This window comes from Primulina eburnea, chromosome 11 (genome assembly GCF_022965805.1).
Source record: "Primulina eburnea isolate SZY01 chromosome 11, ASM2296580v1, whole genome shotgun sequence".
Lineage (NCBI taxonomy): Eukaryota > Viridiplantae > Streptophyta > Magnoliopsida > Lamiales > Gesneriaceae > Primulina > Primulina eburnea.
In genome coordinates this window covers 34,766,680-34,792,592 of record NC_133111.1, presented here as the reverse complement: position 1 = coordinate 34,792,592, position 25,913 = coordinate 34,766,680, and the positions used below count along the sequence as shown (strand labels likewise).

Below are 25,913 nucleotides of genomic sequence, written 5' to 3'. Positions count from 1 at the left end.
AATAGTTAAGAAAATATTATTCCCAAGAATTTTGATGTATGACAAAGACATGTCAGCTTGAAACCAACTACGGTTCGTATATGAGATATGCATCATTTCAACCGCTCTGTTCATCCACTGATATATCTTTCTAACCAGCGAGTTTCAACCGTCTATCAGAACCGGATCATTTAAGAAGGACTACTTATTGCTCAAAAAAATTCTCTGACCGGCTTAATGCATTCAAAGTATTACACCATCTTGGAGTCAACGTATATACATCTGTTCCAAGATTGATCTGCATTAATGAGTTTATCCCAAAGAAAGGAGACCAAGTATAGAAGTCATGTTCTGATGTTAAATACAGTTACTATAAAAGAAACTTATCAGGAAAAGCACTTCAGAACGGTGATGAGCAAAAGAAAGATTAAATGCGTTCATTAAAGAACATTTAATGCTCATAAAGACGACAGCGACTCGTCTATTCAGAGAATCAGGTTAACGTTGCTATGTCATTTCCGACCGTTAAGGAAATCATGTATATTAACGGAAGTGTATGATTGCAAAAAGATAGTTCTCTCGAATTTACAACAGGATAATCACAGCTTGCTTGCATACTTAAAAGATCTCCGAACGCTCCTAAAAGAACACATACTTCTTCGCTCAATCAGCATGCTTTTCACAGCAAATCATTTGATCATCTTAGGATCATTTTTGTGCTACTCACACTAAGCCGTTTATTCTCATCAGTGACCTTTTGGTTATTTGATCTAGTCTTGTTATCTGGTGAACTGAGTGTTCTTAATTTCCAGAAGTGTAAAGTGATCACTAAGAGTTCCAATACAGGCACTGTGATAAGTCCTGATTGGAGTGGGCTGTTGCAGAGACGTTGTAAAGCCAAAGTCTTTTAGTGGAACCTTTCCTGGAAAAAGAAGAAATGGTGACGTAAGAGTATTCAATCTCCGAACATCCATAAAAATCTTGTGTTATTTACTTATCACAAGCTCTTACTTTTTCAACCGCAAATTTGTTAAGTTGGCTATAATTGTTTGAATTGTCATTGGAAATTGTGAACCGTTTTCCGCACTCATCAATGGTTCATGTTTCCAATCGTTTGAGAAAGAATTTTTCAACCGCCTTTTGAAAAACCTATTTTAAATAAGAAAATTTGAAAGAGTTCATTCACCCCCTCTAAACTCTTTCTCGATCCCAACATATTAACATTCAAGTTATGCTAATATTTCATATTAAACTTTGTGGTCTTATTGTGCTAGATTCAGCCATGGTTCTCTTTGAACAATGAATCAATTCTAAAACGTTTCGTGAAAATTAAAATGGGAAGAGGCATAGAAGGCTGAGAATTCGGTTTCAGTTCCTAGAAATTAGAAACTAGAACAGATATACGAGTTAGAATTGTTGGTGAGAATTCGAAAAATGACAAATATCACAATAAGTTGATGTTAGTGTTAAAAATTGTTTTCTTGAGAAGATTTTTGCCCACTTTTGTCGTTTCCAGAAATCGACAATCTTAACTCAGGATACAACTGCAACTTGTGATAACAATATAGTAAATCATAAGTTCAATAACCAAAAAATAACATAAACTCTCTTTGCACATAAATAAATAATTGCAGCACAAGATGAATGTTACTGTATTTAGAAACTCTGAAAATTTGTGTTCTAATCATTTTTTATTCTTTGTTTAAAGTTGTTTGTCTGCATGGACATGTTTCACAATGTGACTGCCTTGAGGGGTCAAAAGTCTGTAGAGAGAAACCGATGAAAGTTCACACTACTTCATGAAACAGGGCTTTTGATGCCCTCGTGCCATGTTTCATGTTTCGGTCAGCCCCGCTCTCCCTGCTTAGTTTGGGAAATTCTCGGACAAAAGTTGGAGCACAGGGGCTCTCATTTTTTGGTACATCCGTTCTCCCTGTTCTGCTGGAGGCTGAACATAGGGCACAGGGGCGCTGCACTTTCCCTACTGCAAATTTCCAGACAGCTTTTATGTGTGTTGATATTTCCTTGTTTCAAGTTTTTCGATTTTTCTTTGTTTAATTTCAATTAATTAAACCTGATATTCCAACAAGAAGAATATAAATCCACCAGATATTGCTAAGTTGATATTAATGCTCTCCTACATGACTCACGAGACAGTAATAAAGCTTATGTTATATATATTAAAATATACATAAACAAAAATAAAAAGAAATGTCAAATTTTTTCCTCTCATTTTGAAACATTTGGGTTGTTTTACTTTAATTTTTCTCCTTTTTTATCATATGAATTTAATGTGTGTAATATGATCTTTATTCTTGTCAGTTATATTACAAGGGAGAATCGTTTACAAATAAATCTTATTCGATGTATTTAGTAGTTTCAGGTAAAAAACAAAAAAAAGATTGAAACAAAATAATATATAAGTTACTATATGAAATCAAAATTTAACAAATTACAAGAAGAAAATAAAAAACAGACCAGTTTGCAGGACAAAAATTGCAATTTGTGATAGCTTCTTTAATTTTTGGTAATTTTATTTAATATTTTATAATTAAAGTAGGTAAAAAAAATTAAATTAAATTGTGATTTTAAATTTAAGTCACATATATATTGGCTCAACTCCTTGAGAGTTGGAATAGTCGTGCTTTCATTTGGCATGTAACTTGGGAATAAGATAAGACCATTAGCTTTAGTGTGCATGGCCCGATACTCACATGACTACACATACCTTCAGAAATCAATAATTCGATTAATTAAATCGAAAAATCTATCAATTACCTTGTTCAATCATAAGTCACGGGCCATCTTTGATTTTCGACATATTTCATTCGTTACAAAAGTATTATAATACCCTGTTGCATATTTATTTTACAAAGAATTACAAAGAATTATTTTTTATAGTAGTTTATATTAATTATTTTCATAATACGGGAACATAAATATAGTTGTTTCAGGAGTTTATTGTGCAATTATATTCATGAAACGAAACACAGTTCTCATTCTGTCATTCGTATAGTCAATTGAGGCCTAATCACTAGGAAAAATCGTGAAACATGCAGACAAGTTAAATAGCGTGGAAAAAAAATCAGGAAAACAAAAATTAAATTTTATTGAGACACACTGAACTCTTATAACCAAATAATCGACTAAGATCGCCTTGAAGTCGTTAAAGAAAACTTATCACGGCATTTCGGATCATCAAGGCTTGAGCTTTGGCACTCTCTACCACTGTCTATCATATTTCGATGATCAAGAATGCAAAGATGTTTGTTTGAATTCTCCTACAGACTTAGATGAGATTTTCTTTTAAATCAAGTTGCATGTATTTCGTGTTGGTATTTATTCTTGAGATGATACCTTAAAATTTGTGGTGGCATGTTGCAAATTTGTAGATGAAAATGGAATAAGTCGAGGCTAGTGTTGAATATTATTTATTAAAGAAGACTTTGTCCTGCTCTTGATGCTGACGAAAATTGGCAATCTTCTCCCCATATACAACTTCAACTTGTTACAATAGCATAATAATACTAGAATACCGTTTTCTCGCACCTAAGACGTATCAGAATTTATAAAATTTTTATTTTGACGTTCAAAAGTTCTTGAGTATCGTATGATCTGAAACTATTCATAAGACGTTTAATTTGATATGTGTAATATGAGCTTTATTCTTGTTAAGTGCAGAGAGATAAAATCAAACTTGATTTCTTTGATGTGTTTATTGTATGTATGTATCACACACACACACACACACACACACACACACACATATATCTAAAAAAGTTAAATAATCATTATTTAATCACTTAATTAATTATAAATTCTAGACTCATTAACCTGGTATCATTCTTCATCTCCGACGGCTAGGACAGTCCTCTACTCCGACAGCTAGTTACTGATCTGATGAATCTGAGCTTGCTTTTTGAATACAGTCAAAGCAGGACTTTGAAGGACAGGGGTAAAATCACGTTATATAGAACATATTCATATTTAAATCATCCTATATTTGGGTTAAAATGACAATTCAGAATATAGGATTTTCGGAATAAGAAAATAATAAATAAACTAAGCAAACAAACCATGGATAAATCTAAGCGACCCTTTCTTAAGTCCAAGCGATCTTTTCGTAGGCGTTTGCCCCCGATTGAATCGGGGGATCGAATTGATTATAGAAACATGAATATTCCATGAGAATCTTGTACTTAGTATTCAATATTACTAATTTATTATTTAACTAGTATATTTTAAATTTACTAAATAAATAATTGTGGACTCATTATAACCCCGATCGACGATCAGACAACATCGATGTATCGAGGGTACAAATCTTGTTCATATAATAAAAATTTCGAAGAACAAAATTTTTCATTAATCCATTTTTGGTAGCTGTCAGTTTTGTGAACTCTTTCACTAAAACTACAGTAAAAAAAATCAACTCCTTGAATTCGACTATCTCAACAAAAACACATAATTCAATAATTATGTGAGCCTCAATGGTTTAAGGATAGAGCTAGCCGTGAGTTCACAACTTTATGTGATTCAAAAAAATATTTTTTCTTATTCGGGCTAATCCTAATTAGCCTCATGCTTTTCATCAACCACTTGGTCAAGAATGTCAGAACTCAAGTCTGATTGCATCCATCATATCGTGGTAAGAGCATCTAATACCATCGCTCTCATGATCTCTTAGATATCACTGATAGTGTCTGAAAGAACCTTAAGTTATGGTTAGTGAAGATCGTGTGTTCTAGCGCCTTCGAAGGCATTTCGCACCTAACAGTCTTCAATGAGCTTCAATAGCTCGTGTTCTAAGAATATTAACACCGATGAATTAAATCGAGTTTGGTTTTAAACCAAGCGGAAGAAACTCGAAGTAATTCTTCGTAAAGAAAACTGAAATGTTAGCAAATATTTTAACTTGTGTAAGCTGACTAACCGAAAGAACACATATTAGTTTTTCCATTCTTGTATTTAAGTTATGGTGACAGCTGAACACACGAACACTCCAACTGATCAAAACAATTTTAAAACGATAGTTAATCAGTTAATTACACAATATATGTTTATGGATGTTCAGAGACTTCAACTGCTCCTACGTTACCTCCACGGGTAGGATCCACTAGAAGAATTTGATTTATACAAAACCTTGCACAAACCCACTCAGCTAGGACTTACACTACTGCCTAAACTGAACTCCTAGCTACGACTGAAGGCAGCACCTTTCAGCCAACACTTCTTTAACGTCTATGTGTCAAAGACTACATACACAATTTTAACGTCTTTGTGCAAGACTGTATTTGAGTGGTGGTGTGTGTGTGTGAGAACTGATATCTGAAAACTACCTGAAAGTGTTCTCACACACTGAGGGAAATATGCTTCTAATCTAAAGTTGATAACACGTTTAAGTGTTCCCTCGACTGGGCTGAATGCTTCTTTCTTAAGCTGATATGACTTTGAAGCGTGCCATTTTCTTTTCTCTCTTGTATTGTATATATGTTGTTTTAGTCTTCACCGATCTCCTCTTTATATAGGCGGGAAAAGCTGATCGTACAATGAGACTCATTTATTGTATCTGTTGTATTTGAATCAGCTTCTTGGACTTTGTGTCTCGTCTTTTTGACGTCCTTCTGAAGCATTTTGTCTTTAATGCTCTGATGCAACGTCCATTATTATCCTTTCACTGGATAATGGCTTTGTACCTTCTCGCACAGCTGGAATCCACTAGCTGTAAGCTTGTCTTGATCTGCAACTGAGAGGTTCTGACTGATGCTTCAGTTTGGTCATCTTGACTGATCTTCAGTTAGGCTAGCTAAATCAGTTGACTCGTCAGTTGAACTGATTTAGTTCCTTCAGTTGATTTGGCTAGCTGGGTTCATCGTTAGTTGGACACGTCATCGGCTGGCCAAGCTTTTGAGGTCTTCCTGCTGAATCACTTATCAGCTGAACTATCAACTGAACTACTTGCTTGAAGAACCAGTTGGACTGATTTGGTTTCGGCGATCAGTTGGTATCTCCGATAGCTTCAGTTATGACTTCGTAAACTTGATTAAATCAGTTTAAGCTATTTGCGTTGTAAGGTAGATTATTAGTAACACAATTAACAAGTTCTGTTATCACCAAAATCAAGATTGCGAACTTGAAAAGTTCCAACAGTTAGCGTACAATACGGTCCCTTCAACTTATATATCCTGATCGAATTTGAAAATATTGGTATATAGAGAGTTGCAAATGAATTCGATAATGATGTGATATATCTTTGGGTAATAATAGTGACATAGTATGTGCAACTGAGGAAATACTTTTCTCAAATACAGATGACTTACTTTGGTAAGAGATTCCTTGTACTATTAAATCATCAGTTCACATAAGATATCTTCACTCGTAGGTGAGCGGTGAATACTCGACTACAATTCGTTGACTCCTACATATTTCGAAACTACACTCAACATCACCACCTGAAGAACCGAAATGGAATTGGTAAACAAATAAAAGTACGTGTTAGTACGTAGAGCTTCCACGTTGTCCCAGGTCAAAGGACTAATTTTGCATATCCTTACTAATGAGTTGCTTGTTGAGTAGTTTCAGCAACTGTTTCTTTGAATGGGTCAAGAACCGATCATTCTAGCAGCTTCCCAAGATTTATCAACTGAAGAAGAGCCAGTTGAACAGTCAGTTCAAGAGCCATCCAAAGAAACAGTTACTGAAACTACTCAGCAAGCAACTGAACCTTCCACATCAGTTGTTGAACCTACACCATCTTCAACTGCTGATCCAACGCCTTATTCTGAAGCTGAATTATCCTTGGCCAATCTCGATGAGGTCATCAATTCAGTAACCTCTGATATTCAGCTGGAAACTTCAAGATCAGTTGAAGATGTTTTGCTGAAACTACTCAGCAAGCAACTGAACCTTCCACATCAGTTGTTGAACCTACACCATCTTCAACTGCTGATCCAACGCCTTATTCTGAAGCTGAATTATCCTTGGCCAATCTCGATGAGGTCATCAATTCAGTAACCTCTGATATTCAGCTGGAAACTTCAAGATCAGTTGAAGATGTTGTCATGACTGAAGAACCAACAGTTCAAGCTGTTAGTTTTGAAGAACAGGCCGAGAAGCCCATTTTTGAAGAAACTGTAGAGCCAGTTCAGTCAGAAGTTGTGACTGAACAGGCAGTTTTGGAACCAACTGAAGATGCTCAGCTGCACTGAGTCTCAAATGAAGAAGTGCCAGCTGGAAAGCCAGTTTTTCAACCAACTGAAGAACTAGTTATTCAAACAATTGAAAAACATTCGACTACTTGTGTTCTTCCGACTGTCTCTTCTCCTCCACAGTCTCAACAAGCAGTCTTACCAGAAGAGACCTCAGAAATGGTCAATACTACGATTCAAACAACTGACAAAGAGCAACCAAAAACTTCCGAAGCCATGTCTCCAGGCATTACAATAGAAATTGAGTCTCTGTTCGAAGAAATTTCAGCTATTCAGACCAACCTCGTCGGTGTAATGACTTCCCCGATCAACGCAATTTCTGCACACTATGAGGATTGATTCTATTAAGGATAACACCATGGGTAGACAGCAGCAAATTCAAAAGGATGTTACTTCTTTATTCTTACAGATGGACGAGCTTCGCAAAGACAGAGTTTCAACTGAAGCTCATTTCCAGACGCAAGCATTAGTGACAAGACGTCTAGACTATCTAGAAAGTACTGTTTCAAACGAATGGATTTACTCCAAGATATCCTAATTAATGCAGTTTCTAATCTGTCTTCAGATGTGCGAAATTTGTCAAGAAAGGTTGATGAGTTTGACAAAAAGGAGAAAATTAGAGAGACAGAAGAAGACAAAGGGAAGAAGAAGATATGAAGATTAACTGACTTCAGTTAGTGGTTGAAGACTTAACATGATATCTTTATTCTTTGTACGAATCTGTACATAGATTAGTGAGTTTTATTCTTTGTACGAATCTGTACATTAGAAGAGTTATTTTATCTACAATGAATTCAAAGAATATTTTTAAGTTCCGTTGATCAGTTCATACTTTATAAGTTTTGTCAAACACCAAAAAGGGAGAAATTGTTGGAAACTTATTTTTGGTCGTTTGAAAAACTAAGTGATTAATTTATTGGACTAACTGATCAAGCAGCTAATAAACTGAAAGTTGTCTAACTGAAGATTAATGTGCAGTTTATCGAAGGCAACTGAAACCAGCCGAATTGAACCTACGAAGACAACTGACTGATCAGTTGGAAAGTGATCAGTTGATATATTTAGTTGTGAGCTTACCAACAAATCAGCTGATCATTCAGCTGTACACGTCATCAGTTGAAAAGGACATTCAACCGAACACAATAAAAAGCAGACTGCAACTCGTAGTGGAACGCCGTATTTCAGAGCTTACAGTGTACGATTGTCAGAGGAATATTGACGTGGCAATCAACAGATATAAAGATTCAAATAATATTTAATGTTACCGTTGAAGAGAAACCTATAAATAGGTGAGAAGAGCAGTTGAGAAAAAAATATTAACAATCGATCTAACTATTCTCTTAAGCTTGATGTTACTCTGTTGAATTCATAGCTCTTACTCAAGAATTTAAAAGCTCACACTTATCAGATTTATCTATAGCATTTGAGGTTACTTTTCGAGCATATAAGCACAAACTGTTTCATTGTTTATTTGATATTTAACTAGATCAGTTGTGCTAAGTTCAGTCGAAGAAGTGTGAGATATTTAGTAAACTAAGAGTTCAGTCTTGGCAGTGTTAAGTCCAAACTGAAGTGGTTCTGTGCAAGTTTTGTATCGATCAAAGTCTTTTAGTGCATATCCTATCTTTGTAATAGAAGGGGTACGTAGGATTTATTTCAATCTCCGAACATCCATAAATATTTATGTTATTATTTCAGTTATTGTATCTTTCAGTCAGTTATTTCCACAACGGTTATCAGTTAAACTGATTGTCATTGACTGACAAGATTCCTAGTTTCAGTTTATTACAGAACTGATACTTCATTAGAAACGGTTTTAAAATTCGTGAGTGTTTATTCAACCCCCTCTTCTAAACACATTTCAACCTATCAACCGATCCTAACAGAATTATCTTTAACAAATAAACAAGAAAAACTATCTTTATCAAACATAGAAATGAAATAATATTTTTAACCATGTCAGGAACATATAAAATATATATATCAAAATTAAAATTATTGTTTAATAATAAATAAATATCTCCTATAGCCTTCACAACAACCCTTGCTCCATTGTCTATATTCAGGAAGGTATCACCATCTCTTAGCCTCCTATTTCTTGTCATAACCTACAAATCGTTGCATAGATGAGAACTATATCAAGTATCTAATATCCAAGAAGTTGAATTAATTGAGATATTTACTTTAACATAAAACATACATTTACCTGAACTCTTCTACGCTAAATATTCTTTACAGTTGCACTTTCAACGTCCAGGATTTAGTGGAAAAAAACATCTTGTATCTTGTTGGGATTTTTTTGGCCCTTTATAAGTGTTTGGAGTTTGATTCTTTGTGGGTTTGTGTTTATTGGAAGGAGCAAAAAGTTTATTTTCTTTCCCTTGTGGGCCTTTCTTCATCCCAGATGAGGAGTATACTAGGAAAACATGTTTTTCCTTCTTGATGGTGGCTTTATATGTCGTAAGCATATTGACTAGCTCTTCAAGGACAGCCTCCAGCTTGTTCATATTGAAGTTCATGACAAACCCATCAAACGAGGACGACAACGATATCAGTAGAATTTCTGTGGACAATTCATTTGGTATTATGAGGTCCAAGCCCACTAGCTTCTCGATGCGTCAAATCATCCTCGTACCATTCTCTCGGACCGAGACCCCTTCTCACAGGCTTGATATCATGAGTTCCTTGACAATAGCATGCTTTAATAGAAATGTTTGTCCACCGTACAACTCATGCCGGTGACCATAAATGTGAGCAACATTTACAACATCATCAAACTGCATCTGTAATTCGTTTGACATAGAAGATAACGTATAACTATTAGTTTACAAGTCATGATCCAACTATTTGTAAAGTTTAGCCAATTCCTCAGTAGGTGCATTGGCAATAGACTCTTTTGGAGGGGCTTTGTTGAGCACATATGCTATTTTTTTTTAAATTTAAAATAATTTTTAAATTCTTCAATCAATCTTGATATTAGGTCTAGTCAACTTATTTTGATCGAGAATAACATATAATTTATTTTTGGAAGACATTGTATATAAATTGTAAATGGAAAAATAAAATAAAATTTACTAGCTATTTAAAATATTTTATAAGACATAAATATGAACTTTTGTTTTAAGAATTACGTCCTATTATTTTGACATTTTCATCATCATTTGATGAAAACGGGTAATCTAATTTCCTTAGTAATTACGTAAGGCCCAATTTCTAAATTATGATCCCGAATAATAATAGTCAATCACAATTTTCCAAAAAATAAAGCCCAACTGCAACTTTTTACAACCCTCGCGTATTTTGCCTCATGTTTGATGAGAGCTCAATAATATGATGTCATTTCTCTTAACGTGTCAATCCCGACCCATCAATGTTGAGTCTTAATGGACGGTCGTCATGAAATCTCTCAATAATATGAGCCGAATTCATGGAAATTCCACATAGTTCACATCAAGTATGTTAGTGGAAGCGACAAATTTCCAACATCTAGGCCTTTCCAATAATATGAGTCAGACACTTAACGTGAGTAGCATTCATCATGTAACCACCATTGATGAAAGACAAGAAAAACTCAAGCTCTGTTTAAATTTTCTTTTATGAGCTTGATTGAATTCTATACAAAATGAGGGATTTTAATTTTGAAAATTTGTCTCATCGTTAATTTTAAAATTTGGTGTCTTGTTTGTTGTATGTTTTCCGGATTAATGCAACTCTAGTTATTACAGTAATAATAATGATCATGTTGATTATTTATAATATAGCACATAAATTATAAATAACAATGAATGATCGATTACCATGAACTAATTGATCCATATGAGCCAAATATGGATCCAAGCACAAAACTTAGGTAAATGAAGGGATGCAATGCAATATTACATTAGCTTCCAATATTTTACATGTCTTTGATCTTTAAAACTCTTGAGGAACTCAGCACACTATCTTCAAACCTCGATCTCCTACTAAATCTAATATTTATATTAAATTTCCATGGCACATTGAGAAACAAATTTAAGGGATGAGAAAGAGACGTAAATCAGGTCTGCTTTAAACAATTATCAAATAATTATAATTACAAATGTAAAATATCCTAATATACACCTAACAAATTGATCATGTCTCTCGATCATCCTTTTACTATATAATATCAAATATTATCAAATCATGTATATTATAAATATTTCACTAACTATAATAATTAAAAATTAAATAAACCTCTTTATTAAAATATCTAATTTATTGATAATTAAATTTCTTGTAAAATAGATTTTACAATAAATAATATAAAAATTATATTTTTAATTATTTATTTTATAATAAAATCAAATGATTTTATTAAATTATTTTCAAAGACAAATTTATCTAACTTTCATAATATATCAACTTTCACCCATAATTTTTGAAAAATCATAAAATCACACTAGTGCCTAAAATTTTCGAGCCATGGGCCAATGAATGGACAAGACCATCTCGGGCAACTGCGTCTTTGCCTTACCCATTCCTTGACTTCTAGGAATCGCCGATAGGCAGCAATGTTTGTCGAAGGGCACTGCACTGCTTTACCCGAAACTGCCCCTGGATTTTTTTTTAAAAAAACTTATCTTGACAGTAGCCAATGGCCAAATGTATAGCGGCTGCCGCTGCGTGTGTGTACTGCCCGGAACAGTTCCGGATAGTATACACATTATTTTTTTCTTAAAATTTGTAGGGCCTGCAAGACGTGTGTGTGTTGTTTATATATATATATATATATATATATATATATATATATATATATATATATATATATATATATATATATATATTAAATAACCATTATTTAATCACATAATTATTAATTAATTCTAGACTCTAAAATATTCATTAGAATCTTGTACTTAGTAGTCATCACTTTTATCTTATTATTTAATTAGAATACTAAATTTACTAAATAAATAATTGTGAATTTATTATAACTACGATCGATAATCGGTCAGCGTTGATGTATCGAAGGTATAAATCTTGTTTATTAAATAAAAAGTGAAAATTTTGAAGGAAAAAATTTTAACTAATCCATTTTTTGTCGTTGTCAGTTTGGTGAATTTTTGCACTCTACTCAATTAATCAACAGTTAAGCTAACTTCCACAACATCCCATATATAAAATCTACTTATATACTCGTTCATAAGAAATCTTCTTGAGCTCCATCAAACTACAGTCAACAAATCCAACTCCTTGAATTTGATTATCTTAACGAGAACAACAAATCCAATACTTATGTGACCTTAATGGTTCAGAGATATAGCTAGCCATGAGTTCACAAATTCATGTGATTCAGAACAAAATTTTTTCTTATTCGGACTCACCCTAATTAGCCACATTCTTTCAATCAACTCTTTGATCAAGGACGTTAGAACTCAAGTCTGATTGTACCCATCGGATCGTGGTAATATCGTCTAGTAGCATCTTCCCATGATCTCTTAGGTATCATTGATAGTTCCTGCAAGAACCTTAAGTTATAGTTAGCGTATAATATGGTCCATTCAATTCATATATCCTGATTGAATCTGAAAATAGTTGCAAATGAATTCGATCACGACATAATTATCTTTAAATAATAATAGTGACGTGTTATGTGTTACTGAGGACACATTTTTCCAAAATACACATGTATTACTTTAGCCAGAGATTACTTGCACTATTAACTCATCAGATCACATAATATATCTTCACATGTAGGTTAGCGGTGAATCATCGATTACAATTCATTGAATCCTATGTATTTCAAAACTATACACAATCTCGCCACCTGGCCCTCAATAGAGTTGGTAAATGGATCAAAGTTCATGCAAGTACGTAGAGCTTCCACGTTGTCTTGTGTCAAAAGACTAATGTTGTACAATGTTGCGTGTTTTCTTAATTTCTTGCAAGTGCACAACGTCAAGTTGTAATAAAATGTATTTTCGAGTACAAGTGTCGATCCCACGAGGAGTATGTATTTAAATGTATATTAATGCTTGCAATTAAAATAGTCTCAATTTTATTTAGAAAAATCAATTGACAGATTTGTTTGCACCAATAACTAGATTGAAAATAAAATTTAATTATATTATAACACCAAACTTTTTATAACAAATAATTATGGAATAAAAGATCTAGAGGTCCGATTTCACGCAACTATCCACCATGTGTTATTTTGTGTAGCTATATTATAAATGTCCTTATTATACATTAGCCAAGAATTCTAAATTATCTACTCCATCTCCCGAGTGCTAAGTAGATACTAATTATCTAACAAAGGATTGTCACGTCCCCGTCAACAATCTATAATTAAATAACACAATAAGCAATAACTTCTTTTAATGGCTTCAATAGCAATATATGTCCTCCCGAACTATATAAATATCATCGATGTATTTTTCCCTTTCTTGTTTATAAATTCTCTTTTCCAAGTGATAAATTATAAACATAAGAATCCTTCAAGATATGGCCAATAAAATGAAAGCATTAAGATTGGAAAAATACAAATGAACAATAAGGAAAACTTATATAGCATAATTCATAAATCCCAACACATGGTGTCTAGTTTTGTTCCATCATTCCTCTAGAAATAAGAATTAGTTCATAATAAAAATAACACAACAACACATAAATCTTAAACAAGACATATCAAATAAAAATAAAGAAAGAAGAACTTAGAACAAGAGATTTGGAGTACAATGAAATTTTTGTCCAGAAATGTGCAATAGATTTCCAAGGATGATGAACTTGAGCTTCAATCCTTTCTTTGTAGCGTCTTCTCCTTTCCTTTGCTCCTCAATGACCTAGAGAATGAATAATAGAAGCCTTTTTATAGTACTAGACAAGTCTTGTACGCAAAACACAAAAGTCATCAACTCCCATGCTCAGCACACCAAATAATCAGAATTTCCGGACTTTGTCTGTCATGGACCGCGGGTGCGGTGCTGTTTCGGGGTGCCTTACATTTTGCAACTTCGAAGACCACGGGTGCGGTGTAAGAGAGGACCGCGGGTGCGGTGATGCTTCGGCAGAAATTCTTTTATTTCTATCTTCAGGGACCGCGGGTGCGGTCCATATGATACCGCGGGTGCGGTGTTGTTTCGGCCATTTTGTCTTTTGCACTACTCCAATTCAACAATTTGCTACTCCAAATTATATTCTAAGCTTCTAAACTACAACAACAAAAACAACAACAAATCACATAAAACATGCTCAAGAATCACAAAATTCAAAGTTAAAAACAAGTAATAAAAGTACAATAAATTGCACTTATCAAACTCCCCCAAACTTAAGATTTTGCTAGTCCCGAGCAAAACAAAACAACACAAACAAACAAGTCATGAAATCCTTTAAAGAACTTGGCCTCAAGATATTTTAACTAACTCTTCATGCATTCACAATTCAAATCAATCCAACCACTTGTTCATCCGGATAAAATCATGCAATCGGTTAATTTTCTTAACTTCTAATATCTTCAACTCATGTTTCAAAACATTCTCAATCAATTTCAATTTTTACAAACACAAATCAAGAGGTCTTTTCCGGTAAAAATTGGGTTCAAAGCAATATTCATTCAAGAAATGGATACCCAATAAATATTTGATGCAATGAGGTGTGTGTAAAATTGATCAAGATTCTTACTCAATGAAAGTGTTTATCGATTGTCCATAAGCTAGATCCTCTCAATCACTCTCCACTAGTATATTGGACAACTATGACTAAGTTAATAGGATTTTCAATGGTTGTAATGTTAAGCCTTGGCTCATGGCTACAAATGAAGATTAGGAATTCAAATAAGGGAGTAAGTTGAATTTTATCTCTTTTGCAAACTCCACTTTTTCTTTTATCTCCATTTTTTTTAATTCATTCATTTCATCTCTTTTCTCCACTTTTTCTCCAACTTTTATCATTCATTTTTTTTTGTTTTTCTTTTGTAGGAGAATTTTCATTTCTTTGATCCTTTGAATTCTTACTCCCTTGAGAAGTTAGGAAATTAATGTTTAAGATATTCAACGGGGTAGTAAATGTGGGATATTTGAAAGAACATCGAATGGGGGTCTTTTACACATATTAACGTGTACCATTCGAATTCATTTAAGCTCAAAGAGGTGACAAATGATAAATTATTTTTATTTGGCAGCTTGAAAGGCTCAATCGATCCAAAAATCACCTAAATCATTCCTAAATCATAAGGTGTCCGTATTTCGCCTCAGTGATGTTTGGATAGTTCTAGACAAAATCTCAATTCACCAACACAAAGTAGAATCTAATCATCGTGAAAATGGTGTCACAATGCATCAACCAAATACATATATATTCAAAATAAAAGTGTTTGGCTTCCAAGAAATTTCAAGAACACAATTCTTTCTCATATAGGCTCAAGAGGGCTTCAAATGAATATTTATGAACAATATAAATAGCCCAAATAAAATCAAAGATTGCCTCAATCATATATGTGTTTGCAAAAAAGTTATTTCGATGTCAAATGAAAATCACAGAGTTGTATAGAAATTATAAGTCTCAAACTTACCAAATCTCATGATTGTTCTCTAAATTTTTCAAATTGATCGATTAATCATGAATGTAATGCATGACTTTTCTTCTTAATGCAACATTTTTCTTTTCTCATCATTGGCCATTTTAAATAAAAAATTTCATGACTATAAACACACAAGAAAACAACTACAAAAATAAATAAACAAAAATAAATAAATAAACACTCAAAAGAAAATAAACACACAAAATAAAATAATAAACACACAAAATAAAATAAAATAAATCAAATCTCCCCCAAACTAAAACATGTGCATCGTCCTCGATGTAATTGAGCATGAAAATTAGGAGAATACACATATCTCGGGCGACGACCGTCAGTGGTCATCGCCATCCTCATCATCTTCGTCATCGTGGGGTGGTTGGAACTCCGGCGGGTGGTATATAGGTGGCCACTGTGGAGGAGGTGGAAACGGATTGCCAGAAGTTGAAGCCGATGGAAATTGCTGAGCCAAGACCGACGTAAAATCCATCATATATCCCATAAATGTATCGGTCCGAAACCGAAACGCATCCATTTCTTGGCGTTGAATTCGCATATCTTCTTCCAACTGGGTCAACCTATCTCTCCTATTCCTTTGTTGCGGTTGTGGTTCTTGAGCTTGAGCCTGGGCACGTCTTTCTGCAGCCCTTCTGTTGAATTCTCTTTCTGCTCGACGTGCCGCAGCGTGATCACCTCTGACTGTCCCATATGGTTGAATTACCACAATGACATTTTTAGGCTTTAACAATTCTTCATTCGTTGCCCAAGTCACTCCCGCATTCTGGCATAATGCAGTGATAAGAGAAGGGTGGAGGAGTCCACTAGGAGAGTTACCTCTTGCATAATCAAGTATCGAATTCTGAAGCAATTGACCTAAATCAATTGTCTTCCCTGTCATAATGCAAAAAGTAAGGATAGCCCTCTCCTTGATGACGGTGGTTGTGTGTTCGGTCGGCTTAATCCTAGCAGAAATAAATGAATACCAATCTTTTGCAACAGTTTTCAGATCAGACTTTGCTAGGCTGACATGCACATCATCCCTCATTCTCCACTCTGCTCCCTCTATGCAAATTGTTTGAAGAATATTATTATAATCTACATGCTCAGCTCGGTATTCTTCATATTCATCGTGCATTACATGAGGGATACCATATAACGTATTGATCGTATGTGCATCAAAGGCGACCATTTTTCCTCGCACAAACACCGTCAATTGATCATATCTAACCTTGAGGTTAGCATAAAATTCTCTAACCAATGAAATGACAGCATCTTGTGGCTGCCTGCCAAACTCCTCCCAATGTCGAGCAGTAAGCATTAGTCCAATTTCGGATCGAGGAAAACTCATATCAAATCCCCTCTCTTTTACAATGCTTTTATTCAAAAAATTTCCATAGTGCTCCTCCGCCTTCTCGTCCCAAAACCTGCTCGCATCGTAATTTACAGATGATGATGATGCACCCTTTGACTGTTTTTTTCTTGGAGGCATTTTATCGAACACCTTTCAATCACCAACTTCTCCTCAATCCAATTCACAAACTTCAATGATTCTAGCACTCCCCCAAACTTAATACTCACAATATTCACACCTCAACAATATACCCAACAATCAATCAACAATATCCACAATATCAAGAATGGACTTCACTAAATGTAATTTCCTTCCATAGCAACTAACACCAATAATTTCGATTTTTCAACAAATATGCAATGGATTTGCTCACCTTGAGTGTGTTGAAATGTTTCTTGAAGAAATAAATCAAAGCTCCATTCAAATCTTGAAGAAATTTTCGAGCCCCCTTTTAAACCCTAGGTTTGGTGTTGATTTTTTGTGCAAAGAAAACTGATATTTGATGGAATGGGTGAAGCTATTTAGGTTAGAGTGGTAAATTTGTTGAAGGAATAACAAAAATTTAGTGTGAAAAGTGTGTTCTTGAGAAAGGATTTCGAAATGGAGAAGGAAATTTTGAGAAGTGTTCTTCGTTTATGTCTAAATTCTGCCCCATTTTGTTTTAAAAATGTTCGACCGCGGGTGCGGTATAAGAGAGATCGCAGGTGCGGTGTGCCTTCGAATTTATTTTTTTATTCAACATTGCGCGACCGCGGGTGCGGTATCCATGAGACCGCGGGTGCGGTGTACCTTCGGCACTTCCTTTGAAATTCAGTGTTCAGCGACCGCGGGTGCGCTTCGGTAGAGACCGCGGGTGCGGTGTTCTTTCGGGACTTGTAGCGCAGGTGCGGTCCAAAATATACCACGGGTGCGGTATGCTCTCGGCAATTTCTTGAAATTTTTTTTATCCTTAACCGCGGGTGCGGTGTTGTGGAGACCGCGGGTGCGGTGTTGTTTCGGGAAAAAAAAAATTCTTCTTCATTTTTTTAGTCCTGAGAATAAAACAAGTGGAATTCATTAGTTTTGGGAAGATATAAGCACACACTATACTAAAAAAATAAAATAAACAACCTATAATAAGAATACTAGAATAAAAGCAAAACTGAAAACAAATTGTAAAAGAGAAACAAAAATTTGGGTTGCCTTCCAATAAGCGCTTGGTTTAACGTCTTCAGCCTGACTGTCAATTGTCTGATCAGTTTGATTTGCTCAGCTTGACACTGTTGATATTCTTGACTTCAGTCCCATAGTACGGCTTAACTCGCTGCCCGTTTACCTTGAAGGTCCTTCCATCACTGCATTTTAGCTCAATCGCCCCATGAGGGTACACTGTCTCCACCAAAAATGGACCTGACCAATGCGATTTCAACTTACCAGGAAACAACTTCAAATGGGAGTTGAACAATAGTACTTGTTGTCCTTGTTTGAGCTCCCTTCGTACAATGAGTTTAACATGCCACTTCTTGGTATGTTCTTTGTAAATCTTGGCATTTTCATATGCATCATTGCGGAACTCCTCCATTTCATTTAATTGTAGTTTTCTGCTATCGCCAGATTCTTTCAAATCAAAGTTCAACTTCTTAACTGCCCAAAATGCTCGATGCTCCAATTCTAGCGGCAAATGACAGGCTTTACCAAAAACCAGCCTATAGGGAGACATCCCAATAGGCGTCTTGAATGCAGTCCTATAAGCCCACAGTGCATCATTCAACTTTATAGCCCAATCCTTCCGGTTTGTATTGACAATCTTTTCTAATATTTGTTTGATTTCCCGGTTGGATATTTCAGCTTGTCCATTCGATTGAGGATAATATGCTAGTGTTACTTTGTGCTTCACACTGTATTTAGCCAAAAGTGAGTTGAAAATTTTATTGCAAAAATACGTACCTTCATCACTTATGATGACTCTCGGTGTTCCAAACCTGGTGAAGATGTTCTTGTGCACAAACTTGACTACAACACGAGCATCATTAGTACTGGTGGCGATTGCTTCCACCCATTTCGACACATAATCAACAGCTAATAAAATATATGATTGACCAAAAGAAGGGGGAAAGGGTCCCATGAAATCTATGCCCCATACATCAAAAAGTTCCACTTCCAAAATATTTGTCAGTGGCAATTCGTGACGCCTAGAAATGTTTCCTAACCTTTGGCACCTATCACATGATTTCACTAAGGTATAGCTATCCTTAAACAAAGTAGGCCAGAAAAAACCTGATTGCAATACCTTAGCTGCTGTTCGTGTTGCTCCAAAATATCCACCATAAGGTGATGAATGACATTGTTCCAGAATTGTGTTTGCATCGCCACCATCAACACATCTCCTAATCACTTGGTCAGCACATCTCTTATACACACAAGGATCATCCCATAAGAAAAATTTGATATCATGGAAGAACTTCTTTTTCTGATGGTGATTTAGATCTGGAGGAAGAGTACCACAATACAAGAAGTTAGCTATATCAGCAAACCAAGGGAGTTTAGAATTTACCTCAAACAATTGTTCGTTTGGGAACGACTCATTGATAACTCCACCGTCAGTTTTTTCTTCCAGCTCTAGTCGTGATAAGTGATCTGCCACCTGGTTTTCACAACCTTTCTTGTCTTTTACTTCAAAGTCGAATTCTTGAAGTAGGAGTATCCATCGTATAAACCTGGGCTTGGCATCCTTTTTTGCAAACAAGTAGCGAAGAGGTGCATGGTTAGTGAAAACTGTTACCTTAGTGCCAATGAGATATGTTCTGAACTTGTCAAATGCAAACACCACTGCTAGCATCTCTTTCTCAATAGTTGTATAGTTCTGTTGGGCTGCATTAAGTGTACGACTTGCATAGTAGATAGCCTTGAACATCTTGTCTCGCCTCTGTCCCAATGCTGCTCCCACAGCATAGTCGCTAGCATCGTACATGAGCTCAAAAGGCTCCTTCCAATCAGGCACTATCATAATGGGTGCAGAAATCAGTGCTTTCTTGATCCTGTTAAACGCCTGCAAACAATCATCGTCAAAAATAAATGTCGAATCTTTCTCTAACAAATTACATAAAGGTCTAGTAATTTTAGAGAAATCTTTGATATAACGACGATAGAACCCGGCATGTCCCAAGAAACTTCTGATCCCTTTCACATTCTTCGGTGGTGGGAGATTTTCAATTGCCACAACTTTAGCTCTGTCAACTTCTATTCCTTTAGCCGAAATTTTATGCCCAAGCACAATACCTTCTGGAACCATGAAGTGACATTTTTCCCAATTCAAAACTAAATTCTTCGCCTGACATCTCTGCAAAACAAGCATTAGATTTTACAAACAGTGATCAAAAGATGAACCAAACACAGAGATATCATCCATAAAAACCTTCATTATTTCCTCGACCATGTTAGAAAATATGGCCATCATACACCTCTGAAAAGTAGCAGGTGCATTGCACAGACCAAATGGCATTCTCCTGAAAGCAAATGTACCGTAGGGGCAAGTGAAGGTAGTCTTCTCCTGATCCTCCGGTGCTATGACAATCTGATTGTAACCTGAATAACCATCTAGAAAGCAATAATAATGATAACCACCCACTCTATCAAGCATCTGGTCAATAAAGGGAAGAGGGAAGTGATCTTTCCTAGTCGCATCATTCAATTTCCTGTAGTCTATGCATACTCGCCAACCAGTCACTGGACGAGTTGAAATCAATTCATTATTCTCATTTCTCACTACCGTTATTCCCCCTTTTTAGGCACTACTTGTACTGGCGAAACCCACGAGCTATCAGATATAGCATAAATAACACCAGCATTTAACAATTTTAATACCTCAGCCCTCACAACTTCTTTCATTGCTGGATTAAGTCTTCTCTGATGATCAACATAGGGTAAATATGACTCCTGCATCAAGATTTTATGCATACAAACAGTAGGGCTAATCCCATTTATATCAGCAATTGTCCATCCCAAAGCAGATTTAAATTTCCTCAACACTCTCAACAATTTCTCTTTTTCAGTACAAGTAAGAAAGGAAGAGATGATTACCGGATATGTCGAATTTTCACCTAAAAATACATAACAAAGGTGGCTTGGCAGTTCCTTCAATTCAGGAGATGCTTTTGGTACCTATTTACTTGCATCTTCAAGTAGTTCTACATGATGCACATCACTCTTTTCTTTAGGCAATGTATTGAAAGCAAGTAACTCCTCTTGCACATCCCAATCACTTTCATCCAGTGCAGACGCCGATTCCAACAAACATCTCTCTAAGGAATCTTTCGTCATCCTACTTGCACCAACATGAGATACACATGAATCAATTACATCAATACTATTACAAGTACTTACCTCATTTGGTTCTTTGATTGTGTTGTAGATGTTGAACATGACTTCTTCTCCACCAACTCTCAATGTGAGCTCGCCCTTGTGCACATCAATCAAAGCTTTTCCGGTGGCCAAGAACGGCCTTCCAAAGATAAGCGGAGTCTCCTGATCTTCTTCCATATCTAGAATGACAAAATCAGCAGGAAATATAAATTTGTCTACCTTTACAAGAACATCCTCCACTATCCCTCGTGGATATGTAAGTGATCTGTCCGCCAGCTGCAGGGTAATAGTGCTAGGCTTCACCTCGCCAAGCTCCAAAGTCCTGTAAATAGAAAAGGCATTAAATTAATACTGGCACCTAAATCACATAAAGCTTTATTGATTCTGGAACCACCAATAACACAAGGAATAGTAAAACTCCCTGGATCTTTGAGTTTCTGTGGTAGTTTTCTTTGGAGTATGGCGCTACACTCTTCGGTCAACTTTACTGTCTCGAACTCATGCAACTTCCTCTTCTTTGACATCACATGTTTGATGAACTTTGCATAGTTTGGAATTTGCTCTAAAGCATCAGCAAATGGAATGTTGATGTGAATTTTCTTGAAAATCTCCAAAAATTTTGCAAATTGATCATCCAATTTCTTCTTTTTGAACCTCTGCGGATATGGAAGAACTGGCTTAAATACCGGAGGTTGTTCAACTTCAACTTCAGCTTTAGATCCCTCAGTTTCAACTTCTTCAACTGTCATTTCATTTTCATCCTTCTCTTTGGAATTTTTAACCTCAAGTTCTCTTCCACTTCTCAAAGTTACAGCTTTGCATTGCTCCTTTGGATTCACTTCAGTATTACTTGGGAATTGACCTTTATTTTGATCTCTCAATGCATTAGCCAATTGACCAATCTGTGTCTCCAATGATTTCATTGTGGCACCCATATTTCCCATGTGAGTTTCCATGCCATCAAGACGAGATTCAGTCCTAGCCATCCTTTTACTAGATTCAACAACAAATGTCCCAACTAAATCCTCAAGTGAAGGTTTTCCTTCACCCTTTGATGTATTGAACCCCGGTGGAGGATTCAACACATTCTTATTATTAGCATATGAAAAATTTTCATGATTTCTCGAACCAGGATGATAAGTGTTATGGGGAGGGTTACCACGATATCCTCCGTAGCCACCAAAATTCCTATTGTTGATATAATGAGCCTCATCAGGAATATGTTGTTCTTCAGTAACAACCGATGCATTTTCAACCTCTGATGTACTAGCCTTATTCATTGCTGCAATTTGAGTTGTTAAAGCTGAAACTTGAGCGGTGAGTGATGTAATAGGATCTATGGCATAAATTCCAGCTTGCTTTACTCCTGACCTCTCAGACGGCCACTGATAACTGTTAATGGTCATCTGTTCAAGCAAATCATATGCTTGATCAGGTGATTTTGCAAATATCGTGCCACCAGCTGCTGCATCCACAGTGCCTCTTGTTTGTCCATTCAAACCATTATAAAACAATTCAATCTGTACCCAATCTTCAAAACCATGGTTTGGACACCTCCTCAACAACTCCTAATAACGTTCCCATGCCTCATATAATTGCTCAAAGTCAGTATGTCTAAAAGTACTTATCTCTATCTTCAACTGTGCAGACTTCGCATGTGGAAAATATTTAGCAAGGAACTTGGTTGCTAACTCCTGCCATGTAGTGATACTCCCCAAAGGAAGCGATTGGAGCCATCCTCTTGCTTGGTCCCTAAGAGAAAAAGGAAACAAGCGCAATCGAATTATATCATCAGAAACACCATTTATTTTTACCGTTTCAGTAATTTCAAGAAATGTTCTGAGATGTAAATGAGGATCTGCAGTAGCGGCTCCCCCAAACTGATTCTGTTGAACCATGTTTATCAATGCTGGCTTAAGCTCAAAGTTGTTTGCATTAATAGTCCCTCGTGCTATGCCCGAGTAATGAGCATTCAGTACCGGCCTAAAATGATCTCTGATGGGTATTGCAGGGGGTGGATTTTCATTATCTCTGTTTTCAGCCATTGCTCGAATCTTTTATCTTCTTGCCTTTCTTAATCTTCTTGTGGTTCTTTCGATTTCAGGATCAAAGATAAGCAAGTCAAGATTTTGCGATCTTCGCATGCACTGTCAAACAAAGATAAGACACAAATCAATGTTTAATGTATTACAATAAAAACAGCTCTAAATTAAAATAAAGACTAATTGGTAACAATACTAATATAAATTTAAAATATATATTCCCCGGCAACGGCGCCAAAACTTGTTGCGTGTTTTCTTAATTGCTTGCAAGTGCACAACGTCAAGTTGTAATAAAATGTATTTTCGAGTACAAGTGTCGATCCCACGAGGAGTATGTATTTAAATGTATATTAATGCTTGCAATTAAAATAGTCTCAGTTTTATTTAGAAAAATCAATTGACAGAATTGTTTGCACCAATAACTAGATTGAAAATAAAATTTAATTATATTATAACACCAAACTTTTTATAACAAATAACTATGGAATAAAAGATCTAGAGGTCCGATTTCACGCAACTATCCACCATGTGTTATTTTGTGTAGCTATATTATAAATGTCCTTATTATACATTAGCCAAGAATTCTAAATTATCTACTCCCTCTCCCGAGTGCTAAGTAGATACTAATTATCTAACAAAAGATTGTAACGTCCCCGTCAATAATCTATAATTAAATAACACAATAAGCAATAACTTCTTTTAATGGCTTCAATAGCAATATATGTCCTCCCGAACTATATAAATACCATCGATGTATTTTTCCCTTTCTTGTTTATAAATTCTCTTTTCCAAGTGATAAATTATAAACATAAGAATCCTTCAAGATATGGCCAATAAAATGAAAGCATCAAGATTGGAAAAATACAAATGAACAATAAGGAAAACTTATATAGCATAATTCATAAATCCCAACACATGGTGTCTAGTTTTGTTCCATCATTCTTCTAGAAATAAGAATTAGTTCATAATAAAAATAACACAACAACACATAAATCTTAAACAAGACATATCAAATAAAAATAAAGAAAGAAGAACTTAGAACAAGAGATTTGGAGTGCAATAAAATTTCTGTCCAGAAATGTGCAATAGATTTCCAAGGATGATGAACTTGAGCTTCAATCCTTTCTTTGTAGCCTCCTCTCTTTTCCTTTGCTCCCCAATGACCTAGAGAAAGAATAATAGAAGCCTTTTAATAGTCCTAGACAAGTCTTGTACGCAAAACACAAAAGTCATCAACTCCCATGCTCAGCACACCAAATAATCAGAATTTCCAGACTTTGTATGTCATGGACCGCGGGTGCGGTAGAGATGGCACCGCGGGTGCGGTGCTGTTTCGGGGTGCCTTACATTTTGCAACTTCGAAGACCGCGGGTGCGGTGTAAGAGAGGACCGCGGGTGCGGTGATGCTTCGGCAGAAATTCTTTTATTTCTATCTTCAGGGACCGCGGGTGCGGTCCATATGATACCGCGGGTGCGGTGTTGTTTCGGCCATTTTGTCTTTTGCACTACTCCAATTCAACAATTTGCTACTCCAAATTATATTCTAAGCTTCCAAACTACAACAACAAAAACAACAACAAATCACATAAAACATGCTCAAGAATCACAAAATTCAAAGTTAAAAACAAGTAATAAAAGTACAATAAATTGCACTTATCATACAACCTTTACCGCAGACTATTCTACTCGATAATCAAATGATCACTCATATGTGTGAATGAATATCTCCATGTCATTACCAATGAGACGTGATCACTCCTTATTCCAGGACCTCTTCTGTTTTGTCAAGGCATGAGTGAAGCAGAAACAAGGCGTGATCACGCCTTGTTCCATGACCTCTTCTGTTTTTCTCCTTCTTCCATAACTTCATATTAGCAACTTCTTTCATTAATTATTTCCTTCATTCTCGAAAATCTTTCCTACTTGGCTTTGAACTCTTTGACCTTATCTCCAAAATTAAATTTTTTACACCTTTTGGTCAAACCTCATAATAATGAATATTTTTTACACCTTTCATAATAATGAATATCTCCATGTCATTACCAATGAAACATGACATTTACATTACATAGGCTAGTCTCAAACTCGAGCGATTTTTATCTTTATTTTAGACTTCTAAATCGACTAGGAAACATTTTTAAATATATATTACGCTTCCAAATGAATTTAATGATCTTGCATTAAGAGAGAGAGAGACCTCATGGTATTTATTGTATATTCAAGACTTTATCTATGCAGCTTGCATGTGTATACAGATAAAGTAAATTTCATAATTGGATAAAAGCATAAAATATTATTGAAATAAATATTATTTTTAAATAAGAAGCAATAAAGCACAAATCACAAGTTGGCTCGCAGGACAGTAGTACTCTAACAAATAAATCACAAGTCTAAAACCAGAAATTATATAAATCTCTTTTTGTTTGAAAGATTAAGAACACTTAAATATCAATGAA

General features: G+C 35.3%; 1 protein-coding gene across 1 annotated transcript; it reads right to left on the bottom strand.

The window, feature by feature from the left end:
• Positions 1-18,308: 18,308 nt before the first annotated feature.
• LOC140805563 (uncharacterized) lies at positions 18,309-18,773 on the bottom strand. The gene has a single exon (XM_073161827.1). It carries the CDS (start codon positions 18,771-18,773, stop codon positions 18,309-18,311), a length of 465 nt encoding a protein of 154 aa, XP_073017928.1.
• Positions 18,774-25,913: the final 7,140 nt, after the last annotated feature.